The sequence below is a fragment of the Anopheles stephensi genome, chromosome 3 (genome assembly GCF_013141755.1).
Source record: "Anopheles stephensi strain Indian chromosome 3, UCI_ANSTEP_V1.0, whole genome shotgun sequence".
NCBI classification, from domain to species: Eukaryota; Metazoa; Arthropoda; class Insecta; order Diptera; family Culicidae; genus Anopheles; species Anopheles stephensi.
This window is the reverse complement of record NC_050203.1, coordinates 729,767-751,359: the sequence shown is the minus strand read 5'-3', so window position 1 is coordinate 751,359 and position 21,593 is coordinate 729,767. Positions and strand designations below refer to the sequence as shown.

The 21,593-nt window shown below is 44.2% G+C and overlaps 4 protein-coding genes across 12 annotated transcripts; 2 read left to right on the top strand and 2 right to left on the bottom strand.

The window, feature by feature from the left end:
• The first annotated feature begins 596 nt into the window (after window positions 1-596).
• Window positions 597-9,623, top strand: LOC118513612 (chondroitin sulfate N-acetylgalactosaminyltransferase 1-like). 2 transcript variants are annotated; one of them, XM_036059663.1, is made up of 6 exons: window positions 597-850; window positions 1,243-1,617; window positions 5,827-7,116; window positions 7,183-7,331; window positions 7,405-9,421; window positions 9,497-9,623. In XM_036059663.1, exons 3-5 carry the CDS (start codon window positions 5,874-5,876, stop codon window positions 8,041-8,043), a joined length of 2,031 nt encoding a protein of 676 aa, XP_035915556.1. In that variant the 5' UTR covers window positions 597-850; window positions 1,243-1,617; window positions 5,827-5,873; the 3' UTR covers window positions 8,044-9,421; window positions 9,497-9,623. The 2 variants fall into 2 exon arrangements, with proteins under 2 accessions (XP_035915556.1, XP_035915555.1); XM_036059662.1 differs by having other exon boundaries at window positions 597-1,617.
• On the bottom strand, window positions 1,845-5,437 carry LOC118513614 (synaptobrevin-1-like). Of its 6 annotated transcripts, none has more exons than XR_004906495.1 (5): window positions 5,306-5,437; window positions 4,639-4,701; window positions 4,097-4,419; window positions 2,341-3,352; window positions 2,012-2,249 (listed from the first exon to the last, which is right to left on the bottom strand). XR_004906495.1 is itself a non-coding variant. In XM_036059668.1 (4 exons), exons 2-4 carry the CDS (start codon window positions 4,668-4,670, stop codon window positions 2,149-2,151), a joined length of 456 nt encoding a protein of 151 aa, XP_035915561.1. In that variant the 5' UTR covers window positions 4,671-4,701; window positions 4,773-5,066; the 3' UTR covers window positions 1,845-2,148. The 6 variants fall into 6 exon arrangements, 4 of the variants coding, with proteins under 4 accessions (XP_035915561.1, XP_035915559.1, XP_035915562.1 ...); XR_004906496.1 differs by having other exon boundaries at window positions 4,097-4,386; window positions 5,306-5,436; XM_036059668.1 differs by lacking the exons at window positions 2,341-3,352; window positions 5,306-5,437 and adding an exon at window positions 4,773-5,066 and having other exon boundaries at window positions 1,845-2,249.
• A 2,238-nt stretch (window positions 9,624-11,861) lies between the features above and the next one.
• LOC118513604 (class E vacuolar protein-sorting machinery protein HSE1-like) lies at window positions 11,862-18,183 on the top strand. 3 transcript variants are annotated; one of them, XM_036059643.1, is made up of 6 exons: window positions 11,862-12,379; window positions 13,934-14,304; window positions 14,377-14,606; window positions 14,699-14,789; window positions 15,781-16,461; window positions 17,688-17,896. In XM_036059643.1, the coding sequence occupies exons 1-6, from the start codon at window positions 12,371-12,373 to the stop codon at window positions 17,749-17,751; spliced, it is 1,446 nt and encodes a 481-aa protein (XP_035915536.1). In that variant the 5' UTR covers window positions 11,862-12,370; the 3' UTR covers window positions 17,752-17,896. The 3 variants fall into 3 exon arrangements, with proteins under 3 accessions (XP_035915536.1, XP_035915534.1, XP_035915535.1); XM_036059641.1 differs by having other exon boundaries at window positions 12,009-12,379; window positions 17,714-18,183; XM_036059642.1 differs by having other exon boundaries at window positions 12,010-12,379; window positions 15,829-16,461; window positions 17,714-18,183.
• Window positions 18,184-18,268: 85 nt separating this feature from the next.
• On the bottom strand, window positions 18,269-20,408 carry LOC118513605. The gene is made up of 7 exons (XM_036059645.1): window positions 20,115-20,408; window positions 19,871-20,051; window positions 19,699-19,801; window positions 19,386-19,592; window positions 19,060-19,301; window positions 18,601-19,002; window positions 18,269-18,520 (listed from the first exon to the last, which is right to left on the bottom strand). Exons 1-7 carry the CDS (start codon window positions 20,337-20,339, stop codon window positions 18,297-18,299), a joined length of 1,584 nt encoding a protein of 527 aa, XP_035915538.1. The 5' UTR covers window positions 20,340-20,408; the 3' UTR covers window positions 18,269-18,296.
• Between the last annotated feature and the right edge of the window lie 1,185 nt (window positions 20,409-21,593).

Genomic DNA, 21,593 nt, shown 5'->3' with positions numbered 1-21,593 from the left:
ATGTTTCACCGATATCGGGTGTGCTTTACAAACCTTGGCATCCCCTTATTGTGCTTCTCAGGGTGGTACGATTTTACTGAATAATAGTATTTACTGTAATTCAAGAATATAAAAGCCATTCTTGTACGTTTTACGAAGAGAGTTAGATGGAGTGCTTTCAAATTTCAAGCATTTTTCACCAAGCTTTCACCCAGCTTAACAACTAAATACTTGTTTTTTTCCGAGCGATTTGTCTCATAATCACCAATTTTACTCCTTGATATGTTGTAATATAAAGTATTTTTGTTTCTATTCAAATAGGAAAAACAGCTGTTGTTTATACACTGCTTGCAGTCAACACAGCTCCCGCAACAGAACAGCTGATTACAAGTGGACTAACACACACACACACACACACACACACATACACACACGCGTGTGGTGTATGTGTTCTGCTGCAGAAATATTGTTTCCTGCATCTCTTGCATCTCTCGCCTCAATGAAACTAGCTCTTCATTTACAATGTTAAAATTCTGCAGTAAATCTCCTCTACCAACACCCTCCTCCCGCGATCGTCCTTTCAGCAACGTTTCTCCCAAAAAAGGGGAGCTCGGGCCGTTTTGCCGCACAATCTCTCGCTCGAGAATCTTTTCTCCAGGGTGTCCTGTTCTCTTCGGCGCAAGCGATTGCTGAATGAAATACATGGTTGGAGCAGCAGCAGCACCAACCATCAGCATTGCGTGATTATGACAGAACGAGAGACCGTACAACACACGGAATGACTATTTCATCGGTTTGCTTTCGTTGCTGTGCTCGATTGGTTACAAACGGAGTCCTTTCTTCTTTTTCGGCAAGAAGCAGCAGTTTCAGTGTACGTAATTGCTTAAAAACTTCCTGGTGGATTATACGCACAGATGTAGTGTAGTTCCGCAGTGTCGTCCTTCGTGGGAGCTATTTTGTGAGATAGTGGCATCGGTCCGTGTGCTCCATCCATAAAGCAAAGCACGTGCAAGCAAGTGCCAATACACAACAGGAAACACATAGCAAAAGGGTAGTGTGAAAGGACCCGGAATGTTGTAGAGCTGTGAGTCTATAGCAATTGCTTTGCTCGCGTTCTTCTAGATGTGCGAAAATGTGTCCTGTTGAATGTGTGTCACCATCAATCTTGAATCCGCGAAGGGAACATTGATTTAATTGGTTCTTCCATCCTTTTCATCCCTTTCTCCTCTTATCGAAACATAAATTGCTGTGCTCGTGTTCCAGTGCGTGTGTTGTAAGCATAGCAGGAAGGTAGATTGAGAAACACGGATGTATTGATTGAATTGCTGTTCCCGTGTTCCATCCATATCATGCGCGGTGTTGTGTGAGCAAGAGAGCAGCCGAAATGAATGATGATGCGGAGTAATAGTGCTGTTTTAAAGTTTGCTTACTACATACACAAAACATTGGGTAACACATTGTCTCGTGGGTAGGCATTGCTCAGGGAACCGAGAGACAAACGTCGTCCCTTTCAGCCTTTGCTAGCCTATGCGCAAGAAGCTAATATAACGCGGGAATGCCAGGTGCAGTGTAAAGACACGTTATTCCACCATGAAAGTATGCGGCACTACGAAACTGGTTCACCAGAAGGACGAATAGGTGAGAGCGTTGATAAAATTTAGAACTAAATTAGTACTCTACACCACCCTCCCTTACACACCACTACTGCATTATTATATCATGCGCTATCACCAATCAATATACACACAGATTGCCATCGATATCAACTCCATGATGTAACGATCTACCACCGATTGGCTTATATTAAGTTTACTTCTACCAAGAAACTAATGTTAGAACATTTAAACAAATTAAACTATTTTATATTTTAATACAAAAGGGAGCTGAAAGATTTATCGATGTGTTTCCCTTTTCCGATTAAATCAAATATCTTTTGCATATTTATTACAAAATCAATATTTGACATGACGATAAAATAAGTGTAACAAATATATCTTTGAATAGAATAGAAAAAAGCTCTATCTTATCATTGTTTTTTTTTTTTGCTGCAAGCCAATCTAGAAATTGATTTTTATACTTTTTTTGCCAATTCATAAATGATTAGGGTTGTTTGTGATTAGCATTCAATGATTAAATTCACAGACACAGCTTAAAGATAAGGGAAGAACATTAGGATTGCGGTGGTGTAGCGTCAGTTACGTCCGGCTTAACCGTTGTGGGCGATTCGATCGAAGGACTGGAACTGGAAGAAGAGCCAGGAACGATCCAAACTGTGTGTGCGAAGTAGAAAAGATGCTGTTAGATAAATGTTGCAACGCGTCCAGTTGAACGTACAAGCGCGCACCGACCGCTACACCATACCTTTTTGTGTTGCCAAAAACGAACCAGTCCAGTTAACATGATATTTACATATTTTACACCCATTTTTACATGAACAGCTTGCCGGAATTGGTTGGATGAACTTAGACCGTAAGGTCTTGCATTATAGCAGACTGATCGAATAGTAATAATAGCAGGACGTAACACAAAACATTTAAAAGCCGCCCGTACCCTGATTCAATGTGTTCAACTGTAAGCGAACATTTCTTACATTCAGCAGAAAAATGGCAAATATATTCGGATGTGAAAAAACGTTCGATATCCGAAAGCAATGTGCTTGTGCGTACATTGGTCAACATAAATTTATTAAAAATGCTATTGAAAACCCCCCCTTACGTGGCAATTCCCTGTTCAAATGCCCAAGAAAAACAAAACCAAACAAATAAATCATAATAATGTGAAGCAATAGCGAAACCCCTAGAACGAGCACAAAAGTGTTTGGAAATACATTTAAACCGCGATGTACGATTGTCATCTGAACTATGACTATCTATTTGTTCAAATTTTGTGTTTTAGCTATCATTCTCTTCGCAGAGTAAAAGTTACACTTGCATGTGTAGGGTGGTGTGTTTTTGTGCATACTGCCTATAATTTGATATATTTATCTAGGATCGATATTACTCGCTTTAAACGGGGGACCAATTATTGCGCAGTACAAGGACGCCACCCCGGGAATATAAAATGTAACATTAGATATACATTTGAAATGTGAACAGGATAATGATAATAGCAGAAAAAAGAAACAGTATTCACCACTCACTCTCCAGCACTACACTACACGTTACAACATCGGAAGAGCTAACAGAATCACACCGTCGAATAGATATATGTACGAACGTGATTGGAATTGTTCCCCTTTTTAACTATGATAATTGCACGTGATGATCTCGTGCCCAGTTTGGAACAAATGCTTACACAATGTGTGATTTAAGAACGATTAGTTGAGTATGTATAATAATGCAAATATGTCGAGTGTATTAATAAATTATGGACACTGAAAAGAAAAGAAAGAGAAGAATATTCGAAATAAAAATACTTGAGAGGCCAACAAGCAGATTGGGCAAAGAAAACCGTGATTTTCTCGACTCCTAGTCAAAAGGACCACGGAGAGGGTAATTTATATTTTGATTAAAAATTATTTGCATACTACGCTAGCAACATTAATGGCATTTTTAATAAGATGCAAAATAAGGGAAAAGAGATTGTATTTTCAAAAGGGATTTTTGTTTTGTTCTTTGAGGTTTGTCTTAAATTTCTCTGCTTTCTAACGAGCAGAATCACAAGAAAAGCACGAAATCTTAGACGAGACTAATCTGGCGTATGCATTCACTGATAACGCTATAGAAGACGCTGGAAAGTTGGATGGATTGCTACAATCATGCATCCATCATTGCATGAAAAAAACGCTAAAATCAGTCGATTACTCTAATGCACACTTTAAAAAAACAACACAATTCACATGAAAAAAAAAACATAAATAAATAATGTAAGCGTTATAGGAATCGATAAGCACGAAAGACGATTTAAAGGAATGGAAAAGCTTAATATCAACTCTTAAACTTTAACTGGACTAGGACATTTGTTTGAACAAAGGACTCAGGACAATATTACACGACTATTACAGTTACAACGAATAATGCCAAACATGTTTCCAACAGGGAAGCATACACAAACACAGATTTAGCGTGAATAGTAATAAACAAGCAGCTCTTCCACTGCATTGGCATATTCTACTTACGGATGATAATTATTAGCAGCACCACGCCAATCACGCCCATGATGATCATCATCTTCATGTTGGCCCACCATTGTTTTCTCTTGAGTTTGCCGGCTTGCTGCTCGAATTGCGATGCGCCGTGCTGTAGCGCGTCGGCCCGCTGATCCAGTTCGGAAAGTTTTTGGTCACGTTCTAACACTTTCTCCACGTTCACGCGCATGATGCCGACCACCTCGTCAACCTGGGCCTGCGTTTGCTTCAATCGATTGTTGGTGGCATTGTTCGCTCCGTTCGCCCCAGATGGTTGCGTACTGTCCGTTGGTGGAGGCGGTAATTTAGGAAAACTGATTAATCGAAGGTGATCGAAAGCCAGCACAATAGAATAACGATTAGTTTGGTTAAATAGTTGCTACCCCAACGGTTTTTTCACGCGCTAAACGCAAACAAACGCTACTACTACAACTGCACTACATAAGCGTTATTGGTTATTTCTATTCCGGTTGTACGCTTAAACGCTAATGCTATCGCAAATATTGATTGCATATAAAGGCATTGCCACTCACCCATTCGAGTTTCCTGCTTCCGGATTCGACATGTTTGGTGTGTTGTGTCCGCTGGATGGGGGTCTGCAATATAGGAAACAAAATATGTTAGGAGTGGAGTCTCATGAAATGTTTTACAACGAGAATGGACATACAGATTGAAAATTAGGAGTCATTTAATGAACAGCAATGTACCTATTGTGCTAGAATTGCTAGCTAGCACAGGTGGTTTGATCTTATAAACTTTTATATTAGAATAAATGTTGCCTACGTAGTTCAGAGGATTTGAACGAATAATTCAAGCGATGCATTTGCCACGACATCCAACGTAACTTATCGCCAACTACCGGTTAGGCGATTTTTTGCTGTACATTTCAACAGTGCTGTCGTTGTTTGCTAATTTATACATTATCGGATAATGAGTTTTCTAGGTAATGATTCATAGCTGGAAGCAAGAAAACGACTTGAAAACGCTGGACTGTCAGCGACGTATGAAAAAAAAATACACTCGACGCACACACATACACCAGAGGGCACAGCGATCCCTCATACGATGTGAAGGAATGATGATTTCATATTTCTACCAGCTGGCAAAATAGCTTAGGGCACAAAAACACCACAAACTCCAAGTCGCTTGAGCTGAGACCAGTATGAATAGTGATTTAACGGCATATATGCGGGTTTTTACCTTGTATTACGAAGAGAAAAGTTAATCCACAAGTTCACGAAACACAGAAAAACAAGATGATGAGCTCACACACGCGCACACCCTATCAAAAGTAATAGAAAAGCGGTTGGATCATTCAGTCAGTCGGCGCACAGTCGGCCATGATGTGGGTACAAATTGACAGTACCTCTTTGATGCGTTTCCAATTTCATTCTTATCAGGATATTTAATTTGTTGGATTCTTATGTTTATATATGCCTTATTTAAGCTATTTTTTGTAATACACAACAATATTAACTAGACTTATTCTCATAGAAAATAAACTAACAAAACAAATAAAGCCAATGAGATGAAATATTTCATATTTGAAATATTTCAATAGAAGAAATTTTTAAATTTTGAACGTTTCTTTTGCGCAGATGCGCATCTAGGGAAAATGAAGGAAAATGTACTTAAATGAAGCAGCCGGTTACTTTTAAATAATAATGTGCCTTTTCTTCTCTCTTGCTTTCTCCCCAACCTGGCACGGCATGATGTTATAGTGAAACATCTTCCAATGCACAACGGACTGCGCACGTGACTTGTAAGAATGGTACGCTTGCTGGGATCAAAGCTGTTAGCACGACTATTGCTACTGATATCGACCGTCACGTTGATTTCGTTGATGGTATTAACCCGCTGCGGTTTGGGTGGACTAATCGTGAAAGAAAATGGATCAATTATCGGCCCCGGTGCCGGAGCAGCAGCAGCAGCAGAAGGTGACGCTGACGTCAACTATCTCGGCGATCAAAAGCCTCCATTGGCATTGGAATTCTCTCAGCAGCAGCCACAGCAGCAACAAAGCCACTACCAAGCGGACGCAGAACAGCAGCAGAACGGTTACATGCAAATGCTGCAGCAGCGCGAGGAAGAAAATCTTCGCGAGGTAGCGAAACTTACGGCCGAAATAAAAGCTTTAAAACTTCAGATCTTACAGCTGAAAAATAGGTTAAACACTGCTGGAATCGGATTAATGCAGGGAGGTGCCGCGGAAGGAACTGCCTACATTTCGTTGTCTAATGATAGCAGCTCAATACTACCAAATGCCCCGCAACCATCACAAACGGTGCATGATTGTACCGCGTTCTTGAGACGGCAAGTGGGATCGGCCGAGATATTACACGGCTTACCGCTCAACAACGAGTACGAGCTAATCCCATTTAGTCACTTTACCTTCAGTCGAGTCTATCCAATCGAGCTTGGGCTCGGAAAGCGAGTCGTTGAAAAACCAATCGGATACAAAAGAAAGGATCTGTTGGGCGCTCTGAACAAGGGATTGGAGACGCTTAATCGGAACATTTCTTCGGCTGCTCAGCGCTACACGTTGGATGACTTCATTGAGGGAATATATCGCAACGAACCCACGACTGGCACACAGTACGAGCTGTACTTCCGCCTGAAGGAATTCACCAATCGAAGTCAACAGCACCAGCAGCAGGTCACACCGCACCATGAATCGCATACACACGGCACCACAAAGCTGATAGTCATGCGGCCATTCGCATCGCTGCAGACGGTTCAGCTGGAAGCGCATCCGAAGCAACACGAGAAGGAAATCATTTACATTATCCTGCCACTGTCCGGACGAACCAACACGTTCCAGAGCTTCATGGATAAATACGTGAAGATAGCGCTCAAGCACGATAGACGCGTGCATCTCACCGTGGTGTACTTTGGCGAGGATGGTCTAGCGGAGGCACGAACGATCATGAGCCGAGTGATTGGAATGAAAAACAGTGGAGCTACGAACTCGAACCTGAAGCTGCTCGCTCTCAATGAAACATTTTCCAGAGGTAAGTTACTTTGGCTATCGGGGAAAACAAAATCCTTAAAACACATGTATTTGCTTCCATTTACAGCAAAAGCGTTAAGAGTAGGTGCGGAAAATGTGTGGAACTCTCAGGCAGACAAAAACAACGACATACTGCTGTTCATGTGCGACGTAGATATCGTATTCAGTGCAAAATTCCTAGACAGATGTAGATGGAACACCAAACCGAACAAAAAGGTGAGGGGACTACCGGCACCGAGGAGCCTCCGAATCGCGACTAACAAATGTCTCTTTTCCACAATGGCCACAGGTGTATTATCCAGTAGTCTTCAGCCTCTATAATCCCCATGTCGTCTATACGCTCCAGGGCAAAGATGTGCCACCGGAAACGGATCAGCTTGTAATCTCGAAGGATTCAGGATTTTGGAGGGACTTTGGATACGGCATGACTTGCCAGTACCGTTCGGACTTCCTGCGAGTGCGAGGTTTCGACGAGGAGATCATCGGCTGGGGTGGCGAAGATGTAATGCTGTACCGCAAGTACGTTCGATCCCATATCAAGGTAATACGGGCCACCGATCCGGGCGTGTTTCACATCTGGCATCCGAAAGTGTGCACCGGTCCGGTGATGTCCCAGGCCTCGAATCAACGGCTCACACCCGACCAATACCGGGCCTGCATTCGTTCGCGGGCCCTCAACGAAGCGTCCCACGCACAGCTCGGGTTCCTGGCGTTCCGGGATGACATCGCGGCAAATGAATATTTGCTAGCGCAGGGCGGTGGTGCCAAAGCTAATCCAGAATCGAATGCGACCAAAAATGACCTCATCCACTCGGAGCATCTCTTTGCACCAAATAGCACACTGTACAACGGTAAAGATGGCAGCAAAATGGTGGCCGAATCGAGCGGGACACCAAGTAAGAGTAGCGATAGTAAGAAAGCTACATGATCTTTTATGACACAGCATCAGGAGAGCATATGGAGGATCGAGTTCTAGCATCGGTGCCGCGAGAGTCATATCCCTTTCCGATGACTTTCGTTCACTTTATTGGTGATTCCTGATGTGTTCTGTTTCCAATCCAATTTCCATTTTACTTTTAATCGCTTTAATCGTTCGATTTTGGTTGAAAGTAAACTCCTCTCGAGGTTGAACATGTGACATCGCACACAGAAGTTTAGTGAAGTCAATCTTATGTACATACATACATACTGTACATAGGCGCAGCGAGCAGTGATCGTAGTCGAAGTAGAAGAATTTAGATAAGTTACTTGGTAACTTGGCGAAATAATTAGCGTTGAGCTAGAGGAGTTCGACAAGATTTGCAGTGTTACTAACGTAGTTGGAGAAAGTGACAAGAAATAGCGATAGGATGTTCTGTTTTCTTTCTTACTATAAAACTTAAGGTCTTGCATGCATACACTTCATTGCTCCATAATGGCCAGGGATGCAGATGGGGTGTTTGATAACCCTCATGCTTTTTAAGCGGATTTTTTAAAGTATTATTTATATTTGTTTTCAGCGCCTTCTCAGGGTACTGAAATTAAAGGAAGGACAAAATTACATTACTTATCAAAGAACACAGTCAAACTGTATCCCTCGAGCATTTGAAGAGGTCTCGAGCAACTCCACATACAATATTACTAACTTTCTTAAACCATGTCTGGTGTTGAAGCAACTCTGAGATAGGATCTGGGAGAGCTGTACATACTATTAGATTGTTGGATTGCATGCAAGACCGAATCCCTTCAAAAAGCAATGGATTTTCCTTTAAGAAAACGACGTTATTGTCAATCGCCAAATAAAATTTTCCACCATTCTTTAACCTTCTTACAAACTTACACCCAAACAAGCCGTTTGAATAAGTTACGAAAGAAACAATAATCCTCCTTCTTCCAAGCTCTGAAAACGTGCCGATTGACAGAAGGCAAAATCTTCTCGATCTTTATGAGCTGGAGATACGGTTGTAGTAGCAACAGTGTAGAAACTCCCGCTCATAGTGTTTTACAGTTTCCTCGTGAGCATTCAGGCACATGCAGTAAGTGCGCTGGCGTCGTGATCACGAGTTTTCCATAAACTTGAGCCGGGCGATACGTGTGATCCCCTGCAGTGCATTTCATATAAAAGCAGACACTGTTTTGCTCAGTAGGTACAGAAGTTTGGTTGGTTTGGAAACTAACAGACAGCGAAGTAAAACTAACAGCATGCCTAATCTCGCATTCTTCCTGATGTTGTTGCTGAGCATCTTCCTCGTTTTCCTTGCTCCCGTTTGTGTGGCGGAAATGGAAAAAATTATAGAAGTGGGAAATTCGGACAAAGGAACTTTACCGTGAGTATTCTCCGCACTGTGACGCAGGATGGTCCAAAATCGATGTCAATTGTGTTATTGTTACTTTTTTTGCAGTGTTTTGAATTAATTGCACAAGCCCTTAGGAATCACCTAAACCCGGCGTTGAATACCGACACAGCATCTGCGAGCCTGATATGACAAAATGCAATAAACAATATATTTAATCCAGCATTAAAAGCAACGATTTCTTCCGCACCCTTTTTGCTGCCGAAAGAAACGTATGGTCGAAATTTCTTCTTCTTCTTCTTTGGCACTACAACCTCGAGAGGTCTCGGCCTACCATTTCTGGCTTTCTGTGACTTAATTTTACCCGTAGAAAAGTAGTCAGCCTTAAGTACGGGGAGGCGGTCTGGATGGGATTTGAACCCCGGCCCTGCCGTGTGAAGACCGGCGCCGCTGTCGCCTCGGCCACCGTACCGCCCCTAATGGCGGTACGAATTTTATGGTCGAAATTGACTACTTCCAAATTGGGGGTTTGCAACGGAAGGCGTGGTGGTGTACACATGGCGTTTTGTTGTCCAGTCCATTCCATTCCAGCTGCTAATAGATTGAAAGTTCTTTGTTTCCGTTCTGCTACCGTAAGCAAATTAAATTCATAGCTGGCGGGTTTTAGATTTCGGGTGGTCAGTGCTGCAGTTCCTTCACCAAAAAAAAACAACAGCCACAGACCGACCACACGCTGCCGAAGGTTTTTGGCGTTCCAAGGGTAACCTTTTTTCAAGGTTCTGGGAAATATGACGTGCACCGCCAGAGCCCACAGGCATTGGGAGTGATTCAGTTTTGTGTGTTTCTCTCTCGTTTTGGAGTCGCCTAGTGTCGATGGCGTACGGCGGCTTGCACACCAGTATGTACAGGTGAAACAATGCCGGTCACGCAATGAAAATGGAACCACGTTTCGCAACAGCCGCAGAGATGAACTTGAAAACACTTGGTGCAAATTTGCCAAACATTATCTGTTAGCAAGATGGGATGGTTTGTTCGTGGTTTACGTGGAACCTCGTTGCGCCATTGTGCAATGTTGACACCTTACTTTTTCCAATTTCTTGGACAATATTAGCTTAACAGATTTAGCCTTCCCGCGGATCATAACCAACCAGTCTCCACCTAGCCAAGCACTTCCACAAAGATTCGTGACGCGGAGTTTATCAATCAATCAATCATTAATCCACGTAGTTCCGGTTGAGAGCGAAACCTCATTTGCTACTCTCGCATGTGTCCCAAATCGACGAATATAACTGTAGTGCTATCGGAATTTCCATCTTCCAGCGTTCGACGACACGGCGAGTATAGTGTCAACGGACTCGCCCCATGGGAACTTAATGGTGGGGTTTAACCATTTTTACCAATAGAATTTTTCGAGGTCATTCGGACGAGCTCAGAGAGCCAAGAGTGATCGGGAAATCGTACGCGTGTGAAATGTGATTGTAAATCGTCCCGTTTTTTTAATACTCACTATTCTCGCTAGATTGAATGTTCCAAAAAGACTTTCCAATTATAAGAGAGGCAAATTGGCGCTCTCCTTTATTATGGCGGCACCGCGTACAATGAACAAGCGCATTGATTTAGGGCAGGATAGCGCACAAAAAAATAGTTCCTGAGCTTTAGTTCAATAACCGCGTGTGGTTCGGTGCGCTGCTACACGCTAAACTTAACTTCCGCCTCTGGACAGCTCAACACAACCCATTACAGCTTCCTGGGAGCACCGGGGTGGGTATCGAGCGGCGGAGCCCGGACGGTCGACGCGATTACCTGACGTGGCAATAGTCTCTCCGGTAAGAACAAATGTAAAACGCGCGTATGATGAAGTGAAAATGCTAATAATGGCCCACCCAACATGCAGCCCACCGCAACCGGCCGAACAGCGCGCCGTGTTGATTTTCACGCGTCTATGCGCAACCGGATAGAACGGAGAGGTCGTCGCCGTCGTCGTCGTCGTCGGTGGTTGAGGTTGCGATCATCGGAGAATGATAATCGTTGGCTGAATTTTCCATGCTTGAGGGCGACGTTCCCTACGCACGTCCCATTGGGATTTACTAGTTGCGGTCTGTGAACTTGTCACAATGATGATCCTTCTCTCTCTCTCTCTCGCTCGCTGTGAACTGGTCCTCCCAGTGCTCTGTCTGTGACCAGTCGTTTTTATCTACGCGCAGCATAGTTTCCTCCACCAGGCCCGGCCGATATGTTGGTAGAATGTAATGTAATTATAAACAGGATAGCACCAGCCAATGGCGCTGGGTCTATCTCTTTCCCGCACAAAACACTTTTCCAGTCACAAAATAGCATTGTGCAGCGAGATGAAACAAAACACTGCCACTCTTTGGACCACCGGCGACCCGGTGTTGGATGATTTTTCGCGGGAAGAGAATGTGACAAAAAAAAAGAACCAGAGGAGGACAGACAGAGACAGCGAGAAACGAACGCCATCACGGCGAGGAAAAAGCTCTATTTTCCGCCGTCCCCTCTCCATCCGCCGGCAGTGCCTCCACCGCTGTATCGGTGAGTGGGATGATGATGGACTGAAAATTAGGTGGGTATTATATAAAATGCTTCATCCACGAAAGTTCTTGCCCGATTCTACTGGCAACCGTCGACGCTGATGGATACTTAACCAAAGCCAGAAGATTAGTGTTTGCTGGCGCGAAGGCATGCGGTGAGAGTTTTGCTGTGTTCTGTGTCTGTGCCAGTGTCTGTGTTTTCTGTCTTGAAGAGTTGTGATGATATAAATGGGAAATCATATACGTTAAGCAAACTCACTTCTGGAGAGCGATATAATAACCCAACCGGTGTGCGGATCAAGTTGTGAAGGTTAAGAATGCAATAAATGAAATACTAACTGCGACGTGAAGATCGAAACACATTTGTTTTAAAGCTGGACCACAACGCTCAAGTGCTTCGTTAGTGATTTTGTGATAAATTGAACCAACCATCATGTGGAAGGTAAGTGTAAACGCTGCCGAGTGTCGTGAGCGATCATCACAGCACGGTGGTAGTAGATGTGACCGATTTTATAGCAACTCTTTATAGCACGCTAAGTGCAGCCGATACTTCAGTAGTAGAACAAGCAGCAACAAGTGAGAAACCCTTAAAGTGAAAGCATTGGATCACGATTCTTCTCTACAAGTTTGCTATAATAAAATCCATCCAATAATAGTTTATTCCCTGTGGATAGCTCTTCGCAACGAAGTGTGGCAATAAAGTCGTAGCAACTACATATTTTTTACCAGACTTACAATTGAAAAGCCTGAACATCACCAACCCCTTCCCGGGTCTCTCCCTCCTCGTTCGTAGACAGAGGGAATCTGTTTCCGCATTAGTGTATGGTGCCATTTCGCTAATTGTTTTCGCGCGTAAATGGAGCGTAAAATCGATCATTATGTTCTACACCATCTCTCTTTCTGACACTTTCCTCCATTGGAGTGTTTTATGCTCCGTATCCGATTGCTTGTGAAATAGATATGCAATACAATTAAAGGTAAACTCGACAGAAAATGCTTTGCGCGTCCGTGATGCTCAGCTTCCGATAAAGTTTAGGTGATAGATTATGTGAAATAGCTAATCTCATGTTAACGGATACACCAGCAAGTTTGAACTGAGCTAAAGCGAATAAAAACGAGATAAACTTCTGGTGCATGTACGTTTACTGACAACAATATGTGTAGTAACGGGGTGAGAAAATGCGCTGCAGTTTTTGCTTGCTGTAACGAAATGTAACCGCATGTAACGCACAGTCTCTCAAATCTGTTACCAGCGCGCCACCAGCTCGACCCCATTTGCGCGCTAAATCAACTAACAATGGCTGCCCGAATAAAGTGCCATTCGGAAAATTGTTCCAAACACCTACGGGTTTAGAACATTGGTCCATTTCAATGGCCCCCTCGGCTCTATTCAGGGAACGTATTACATCAAATCACTGGCTGTTTCCTCTCGCAACCGCACCACAATGACATTATTATTTTACAACTAGAACAACATTAGCTTTCGGTATGCTCTATCCCTACATAAAAATGCGCGGCCAACGCGGATGGGGCTAGAACGTAATCATTGCGTACAACAGTGAAGGACAACCACCAACAAGTCGATTATTTTTTTGGTATGTGTGTGTGTGAAACTTGCGCAAACATATGCTCGTGCTCGGTTGATACGCTTTATTAACCATGCATAGATCCACTTTGGGCTGGATTTGCACAAGAGCCACACGTGTGACGGACCTGGGATTAGAGACGTCAGGTGATAGAGTAAAGTACCGGGGGTCGTCGCTGTTACTGGACATCATTAGTGGACAAAACCATGCAGAACTCAAACTACCAGGAGTGGATGCGATGCGTTATACATTTTCATTGCCAAATTTAGCATTTTCATGTCGTCATGGCCGCAGCTTGTTCAATTTTATAATTATTATATCATCAAACGGGAATGATGCGTTTAGAAGTAATTTATCCGTTCTTGATTGTACTTCAATGTTTTCCTCCGTACGCTCGACACGTCTTACAGCTTTCTGGGGCATTACTGTTCCTGACGGTGCATCTGGCATTAGCAAATCTGGCTGCTGAAAGTACGGTGACTTCGGCAAAGCTTATCAATGCTCCACCACCACCGCCGCCCACCTCGCTCGGAAGTCTCTACCGCAGTGCCCGCGATGACTACAGCTCCAGAAGATACTGCGCCAACTGTGGACCCGGGTACGAGAGAGACATGCGAAGTTACGGACGCCAGACCGGAGTGACAGGGTACTACAGTGGGATGGGCGCGATCGAAGACGATCGAAACTGGTACTATCGACCGGAGAGTTTTGATGATCGCTACCGAGGTGGAGCGATGCAGTCCGCTTATCCTGGAGCGTATCGGCAACCTGCGTACATGGGGTAAGCTGGGAACGGGTGTCGCTAAGGTCCTCTCTTCGACATCTTAAGTATGCGATGCCGTTTGTGCTTTAGATACGAGTATGATCAATACATGAGCCGTCCGGACGATCGAGGGTATGGTTATGGATATCCCGGTATGGCTATGAGGACCGGTTACTATGATGGAGGTGCCAGTAGGATGCCTTACTATCCGGAGATGATGCGCGGCTACGGTTACCGTGGCAATGGATACGATAATCTGGATCCCCACTACGACTACTACATGACGCAACGTGGCGGTTCCATCGGCATGAACAACAGAGGTAACAATTATAGCTTTTCAGAACTCGCTGTAACACACACCACGCATGCTCTAACTCGGTGTGCGACATGCCGGACTTTTTCTTCGCTGCAGATCGCTACTCCCAAGGCTACTACGATGATCGCATGAGCTACGGTGGACAGTATGATCACAAGAATTTCCGACCGTGGGATCAAACGTACAGGTACTACAACAGCTATAATCCTTATTATAGTTATTTTTAGTCGCTTTCGATCGATTTCTCGGTTTGTCGGAAACGACAAATGACCGATTTGAGCTTCTCTTTTTTAAATGAAATCTGCTTTACTTCGCTTATTAAAGCTTATTAAAAAGTGACAGAAACCATAACAGCTTGCTAGCGCTTTTGCGTGTATTTTGCTTGATATGTTTAATTAGTGAGGCTTATGTAAATATACACTTTTTTTTTGTTTCTGTTACGCATTTCCAAGTGTGGGCAAAGATTTGTTTACCGCAATTTATAACTTTGAATCAAGAATGCTTTGTCTCTAATATTACCGTTTGACGTGCGATTGTTAACAGCTTTTTAGTGGAATACTTATGTCACTCGCTCTAATTAAAAACATCACCCAAATGCTTTATTTTCGCTATGATTTACACAAAAACCTAAACAACCAATCAATCGAACTAAAGATACATTTAAAACAACTTCCAATGAATAGGTATGTACCATACACTAAGAATAGGCATACTTCACAACTTAACCATGCTGACCAGGACTTTGGCAGAAAATTGAACAAGTTTTAAAAAGCGTCAATTGTCCTATTGTAATAGATTACCAACATAATGTCTCCTTGCCGCCATTTCATTTGAGCTATTGTCCATTGCCAGTACCAGTAACCCCGCAGTAGTAATAAAGCAGCCTGTCGTGTAGAACAATTTCTTGTAAAGGTAGTACGCAGTAGTGGAATATGATTGCGCATCAATTGCAGTAGTGTATCACCGTTTCTTCAATGAATAAAAAAGGCAACTAATTGTTGTTACTAATGCGTTGGCCAAATGTTAATATTATTTTTTTCCAGAAGTAGAATTATGGGGTTAAAGGTTGCTAGTTACCGCATATAAAGCACACTAACCACTCTGGCACACTTGCATCAATTGGTAGTAGCTGTGAATGAAAAGAAATAAAATGTACAAATCCATCCTTCAACCCTCAGAGGAATATCTGGTTTTGATAATTCTGGACGTGGTTATTATTTTGCAAGTCGTCCCTTGACATCATCCTCCTCATCACTACCACCTTCATCACCTTCATCATCCCTGTCCGCACACGCATCATACCACGTTCAATCACACCCGGCACCGGAACCGAGCTACGGTGCCCATTCGAGTGGCCACGAATCATCTGGCCATCCACCCGCAAACTATCGTCCGGGCGGATCGCAATACCATCAGCAACAGCCCCAGCAACATGGATCGGACCGACCCGACTACAGACCTTCCGAGCCGACATCCGACTGTTGCAGGAATCGCTATCCAGAAACGGCATCATCATCCCAGGCACATGCAAGTCAGGGCGGTTCCTCCTATGCGTCTCACAGCAACAGTGGGCCTAGTGCATTGAGTTACGGTGGGGGAGACAGTGGTCACAGACCTTCCGGTGCTAGTGGCAGCTGGAACTATGTGAGCAGCGGCACAACGGCTGGTCACAGTGGTGGTCCGAATCATGGTGTCAACAGTGGTCACGTTGGAGTGAGCATCAACACGCACGGATCTTACGGAGAATCGCATAGTGCGCCGCAAGGACAGTATGCAGCCGGGGGAAGCAGTAGTTCTCACGAGTATGGCGCAAATCGAGGAAATGATCATCGTCGAGAATCGGATCACCGTCAGCAAAGGTATGTAATTGAAGTTGCTACCGTCAGATATGCATGATTGCACGGAACTAACTTGTGTGTGATCCGGATTTTATAAAGGGAGTAAAGATTATACGCAATAATGTGACTAAACACAACGTAAACAGCTCGTTACAAAAGAGTTATCGTATTTGAAATCATATTTAAACAACGGCCGGCATCGTCCTAATATTAAACACGGTAGCAATGGAGAGGTCGCATCTAATTGCACTGGGACATGAGGCCTTTCGAAAGACTACCGAAGCATTGCAATAGCACACCATACGTTGATTGTAGAAAGATATGATTCACAAATCTAATTAAGATATGCAAATATCTCGCACAGAACACCCGTGTAATAGTAATGTTGTGAGAAATTATCTCACGTTCACAACGGGTCGTAGCACTTGCATTCTAGAGCCAATTTACGGTAGGTAGTAATCTCAACCTTAAAGGTAATCTCAAACACGACTCAATGACACCAGTCCACTGATCTGGAGTTCAAATCACCGACTGGAGTGAGCTAGCCAGCCATTCCATTCAGACCGGGCAGGTCAAACCGCCCAAATGATATACTCATTGCACCATAAAATCAGGTGCATGCCAGTGCAACAGTACAATAAACTACAACCTCACCATCATTGCACCTTCACCAAGCAAAGTATTAGATTTATGCGGCAGCGCCAAAAACACTTGCACCATGCACCGGGTCATTAGATTTTGGTAGTGAAGAAACACAATCACGTCATAAAATAACTTTGTTACTTTTGTGTAGTTAAATTACTACTACACGCAGGTACAGCTAACTCGTGTGTTGGCAAGACAAATGCTCACGTAACAAGAAATGCTTTCTTAACGACTCCATAACGATGTCGGTTAGAGCACATGCTGCAACTCTTTCGGATCGTTCTCAATGCGCGCCCTCTAGGTGTCAGATGCGGTATTTAGATAAATGAAACAAATTTCAAACCGTCAGTGTGGTAGCCTGAAAAGCTGAAGGCGCTGAGGTAACTTTTATAACAAAATCTGTTTCCTAAAATCAGGGTAATCTCATCTCAAGCAGTCTCTCCCTTAAACTAAATCCCTGTTTTACTTTCCTTCCGATTGTCTTGCCCACGTGGCTTGGGACTTGCGTACCGAAACAAAGAACAACATTTTTCGCTTGATGCTTTAGTAGTTCCAATCTCTTTTCAGTACAAAACACCCAATTTCCTAACCATTAAAAGCAGAGCAATATTACTCTCTCCTTTGCTAGCGTTGCCTATGGTGGACGGCCGCGGCCATCATCGCTAGGCGACACCAGCTACTTGATGGACCGGGATGATAAACCCAACAGCAACCGAGTGCCTTTGGATCAAGATCCTGAACGACAAGCTAGCGAGAAGAGCGATACGCGCACAACCTCAGACAGCGAGCCCTTTACCTCTGACCAGCCATTGGAGAAGCTGGGCAGCGATGAAAGTAATGCCCAATCGCAGACGCCAAAAAAGCAACCGAATGCGTAAGCTATTGGTAGCGACATGATGAACGACCCCACACGGATTACCTTTAAAAATCTCTTGCCGGAACCGGAAAAGCAGCAAGAGCGTCGTCGTAAATCTCAGGTCCCTCTCCCCCTTCCCTTCGTATCGGATATCGTTCGTTGACATACCGTGGGAAGGAAAAGCAGAATAATTCAGTTCAAGTCGTTTGCGAGTACAGTCTCGAGCTGGGTGGGTAAAAAAACAGCAACCATGCGAGACTACCTATTTCCTCCAGTACGTAAGCTTATAAATAACACTTAATTTATAATTCCAATAAAGCTCTCAAAGATGACTTTTCGCGCTGGGCGTAGCGTTTTACTGTGACGGTTCTGTTTGATTGTAATTTTCTCCGAGTGGACAGATACGCGTCTCGGGAAATATTATGGCACACTGTTCGTTCACCACCTGCCACATCGTTTTGCCGAAGCGGTCTCGAATGCGATTGTCCAGGACAACGTTTTCGAAATCGTAGCCAAGATTCCCGTCGCGATAGTGCATCAACAGTCCTTCGCTTTCCGGGACCGGGTACTCGTAGGTGTCTGTGGCGATTGAAGAACAGTTTTGCAACGGGATCCATTAACAGAGAACTATTGGCGAAAAGCCTCAAAAGACACCTTACCTCGAACCGCTTTCCAGACGAAGTGATTCCCAGCTTCAAGCACATTGCGACCTTTCAACACGTATTTGCTGCGATTGTGATGCAACAGTGGATTCTTCGTCCGGACGTTGCGGACCTGCGTGTAGAGGTAGGTATTGTTTGCCCATGGCGGAACGTGCGAGAAATCTGGAGCATAGATATCGTAATAAAAGACGCCTTGGAAGTTGAACGAGTGCACATCATATCGGTCCTTTGCTTGCAGATACTCGAGAAGAGTTTCCTTATCACCAGACGGGAATAATAGCTCGTCGAAATCGACAATCGCTGTGTACCGGAACCCCCCGGCCACGGTCGCACGATAGAAACATTCGTTCAGTGCAACAAAAATGCCCTCGTACCGCAGCTCACTCTCGAATCGGTACCCTACAAACAGAATAAAGGGTTTACCAAACCGATCGCTTACACACCTTCGCTCCATACCTTCGAAATGCCAGTCCAACACTTGCACCAGTCCAGCCGCTTGGTAATGGCGCAGCACGGCCTGCACTTCCGGGGTGGCCGATTTGTTGTACACGTAAAACCGTTCTGCTCCCTGCAGCTTGTAATATTCGAAAAATTCCACCACCCTGAGTGCGTACGCAAAATTGTGATGCAGCGGGCCTACGCACACGGCCAGCGAACGGGTAGGAGCCGCCCGAAAGAGTCGGTCCGTTTTGGGGTACCTGTCGGCGCGAGATGGTGGTCGAGATCGATCGATTATATGGCTTTCCTTGCTTCCCCGGTCGATTTTGGTGCGTTTGCCTTACTTTATGCGAACAAAGCTCGTTGCTTCCTGCATGCTGGGCTCATCGAGATAGCTTAGTGCCACCTCGTCCGGTAGGCGAGCTTCGCGCTTGGTAACATTTCCCGCCAGTTTGCATATCACATAGCTGGCCGCATATTCCATGTTCCAATGCTCGTGCACCGCTTCCACTTCGTCCGCTCGGTGCTGTGCCAGGTAATCGTTATCTGATCTAAAACAACAACAAAATGTGTCACGTTCAGCTGAATCACACCGCCAACCGCTAGATTAGCGCTGATAGCGTGTCGGATAATGGATAATCGATCGGAGCGCACTACCTGAAGTTGCAAAATATATTGACTTTTTGCACTTTTAACGGCAATATTGCAAAGATACGAATACTACCGAACGGCAGAAATCCATCTGGGACGAGGTAGGATTCTAAAAGCAAGCAACAAGCATTAGTAAACCAGCCTTTCGGTGGACGAATATCCAATCCAATGCTCTTACCGACAACCTCCAGCCGCGGGTCAAAGTAGGCTGAGTAGATTTTAAACTTCTTGTCCGCATCCCCAATCGGTAGCCATCGGTCATGTTGTCCTGTGTCTTCCAAATCAATTCTGCTATCGTTGCCAAACACCAAAGACACCGACCGTTGGTAGAGTGGAAGTGTTTGATGAATGTACTTTTGCTGCAAATGGTCACAGTTCTAAGCAATGAAGCGATCGAAAGCTGCCGTTCCAAGGGTACTTACAAACAAAACTCTTCTGTAGTACAGCAACCCTAGAGCGGTGCACAGAATGAGACAAAACACACCATACTTCCGAATGAAGCGATTGGATACTAACGTGTGCACAAAAATCACTGGTTTCAAGCGAGACTTGATTGGCATGTAGCCCTGGTTCCGGGCCATGCTTGGTACGGTTTTATCACCTCGTCTATATGTCGCACCCACTGCCAGTGCGTCACTACTTGACATCGAATCGCAGAAAGTATAATGCAACTGAGCATAAAACGACCCAACAGCGCACCACACCTGTACACCGGTGGTGTGGGGGCTTTATCTTTGAGCGATAAGGAAAAAAGGGTGAACAGGAGCGAAAGAGTCAGACACTGGCTTCAGCGCAGGGCAGGGGCTCCCATTTCCTGTATAAATACGTTTATTCTTGCTTAGATTATTTTTACTGAAACTCAACACCACCGAACATTCTTAATGTGTTTGGGTGTATTTAGTCAAATCAGCAGAATCAGTTCCATACCATTAATTCGCATGCCTCGGTACGGTACGGGGATCATAGCGTTGCCATACACAAAGATGATTCGCAGTCGAGAATGGACGATCGTCACTGGTGGATCATGTTTGCGCTTTTACTAGTAACGCTCCTCTCCTTCGTAACCGATGTCCGTGGATTTGATGTGGCTTTGATCATGAAGGTAAGCATGCGTTGAAGAAAAACAGAACCCAAGCTTATTGCCCTTTTGCTACGTTTCAACCCGCAGCAACTTAGTGAATATCTGCAGCGAATATTCAACACGACCACAGTACCGATATTACGAAGATTCGAGCGCCCTACCGAGAATCCTCTTGCGGAATGGATCTAATAAGCAGATACCGATCGAGCCATTTATTGAACCGAGAAATATACATAAACGCATAGACACTTTTTTCTGTCGGGTTTGTCTTATGATACATGCGGTAAAATGTGTGCCAGATTGGTCAGACCATGGTCGAGACGCCGGCTCAAATAGTATCGAAACATTGCTCCGATGGTGTTCTGCGAACGAAAAACGTAGATCAACATTCTTATAAATTATTTCTTCCTGATAACCGCCAAGAGTGATGATGGTAATCACCTGAAACAGGAAGGAGTCATGCAGGGAATAAAGTTTCAAGCTCAACTCACTCCCGCGACGCCCAGTGGACAGATGACTATGGTGAGGCATTTCCAATGAAATGTTTTTAGACGTACTTTCTGCTGGACCTGAAGTTCCCAGTGGAAATAGATACTGTCCAGGCACACACAAGACGTCGGTAAAGCGTATCTCCACACGTAGGTTTAGAAGGTCATATTTATTAGTATTTTGCAGTGCCAGATACTGTCCTTGCTGATGTTCAACGACTGCAAACACAAATATGTTCGAATCTATAATGGGAAGGGAAAAAAGGTTTCAAAGAACTGACATCCACTTCACATTAAGCTAGCGAGCAACACATACCTATAACGACTTTGTA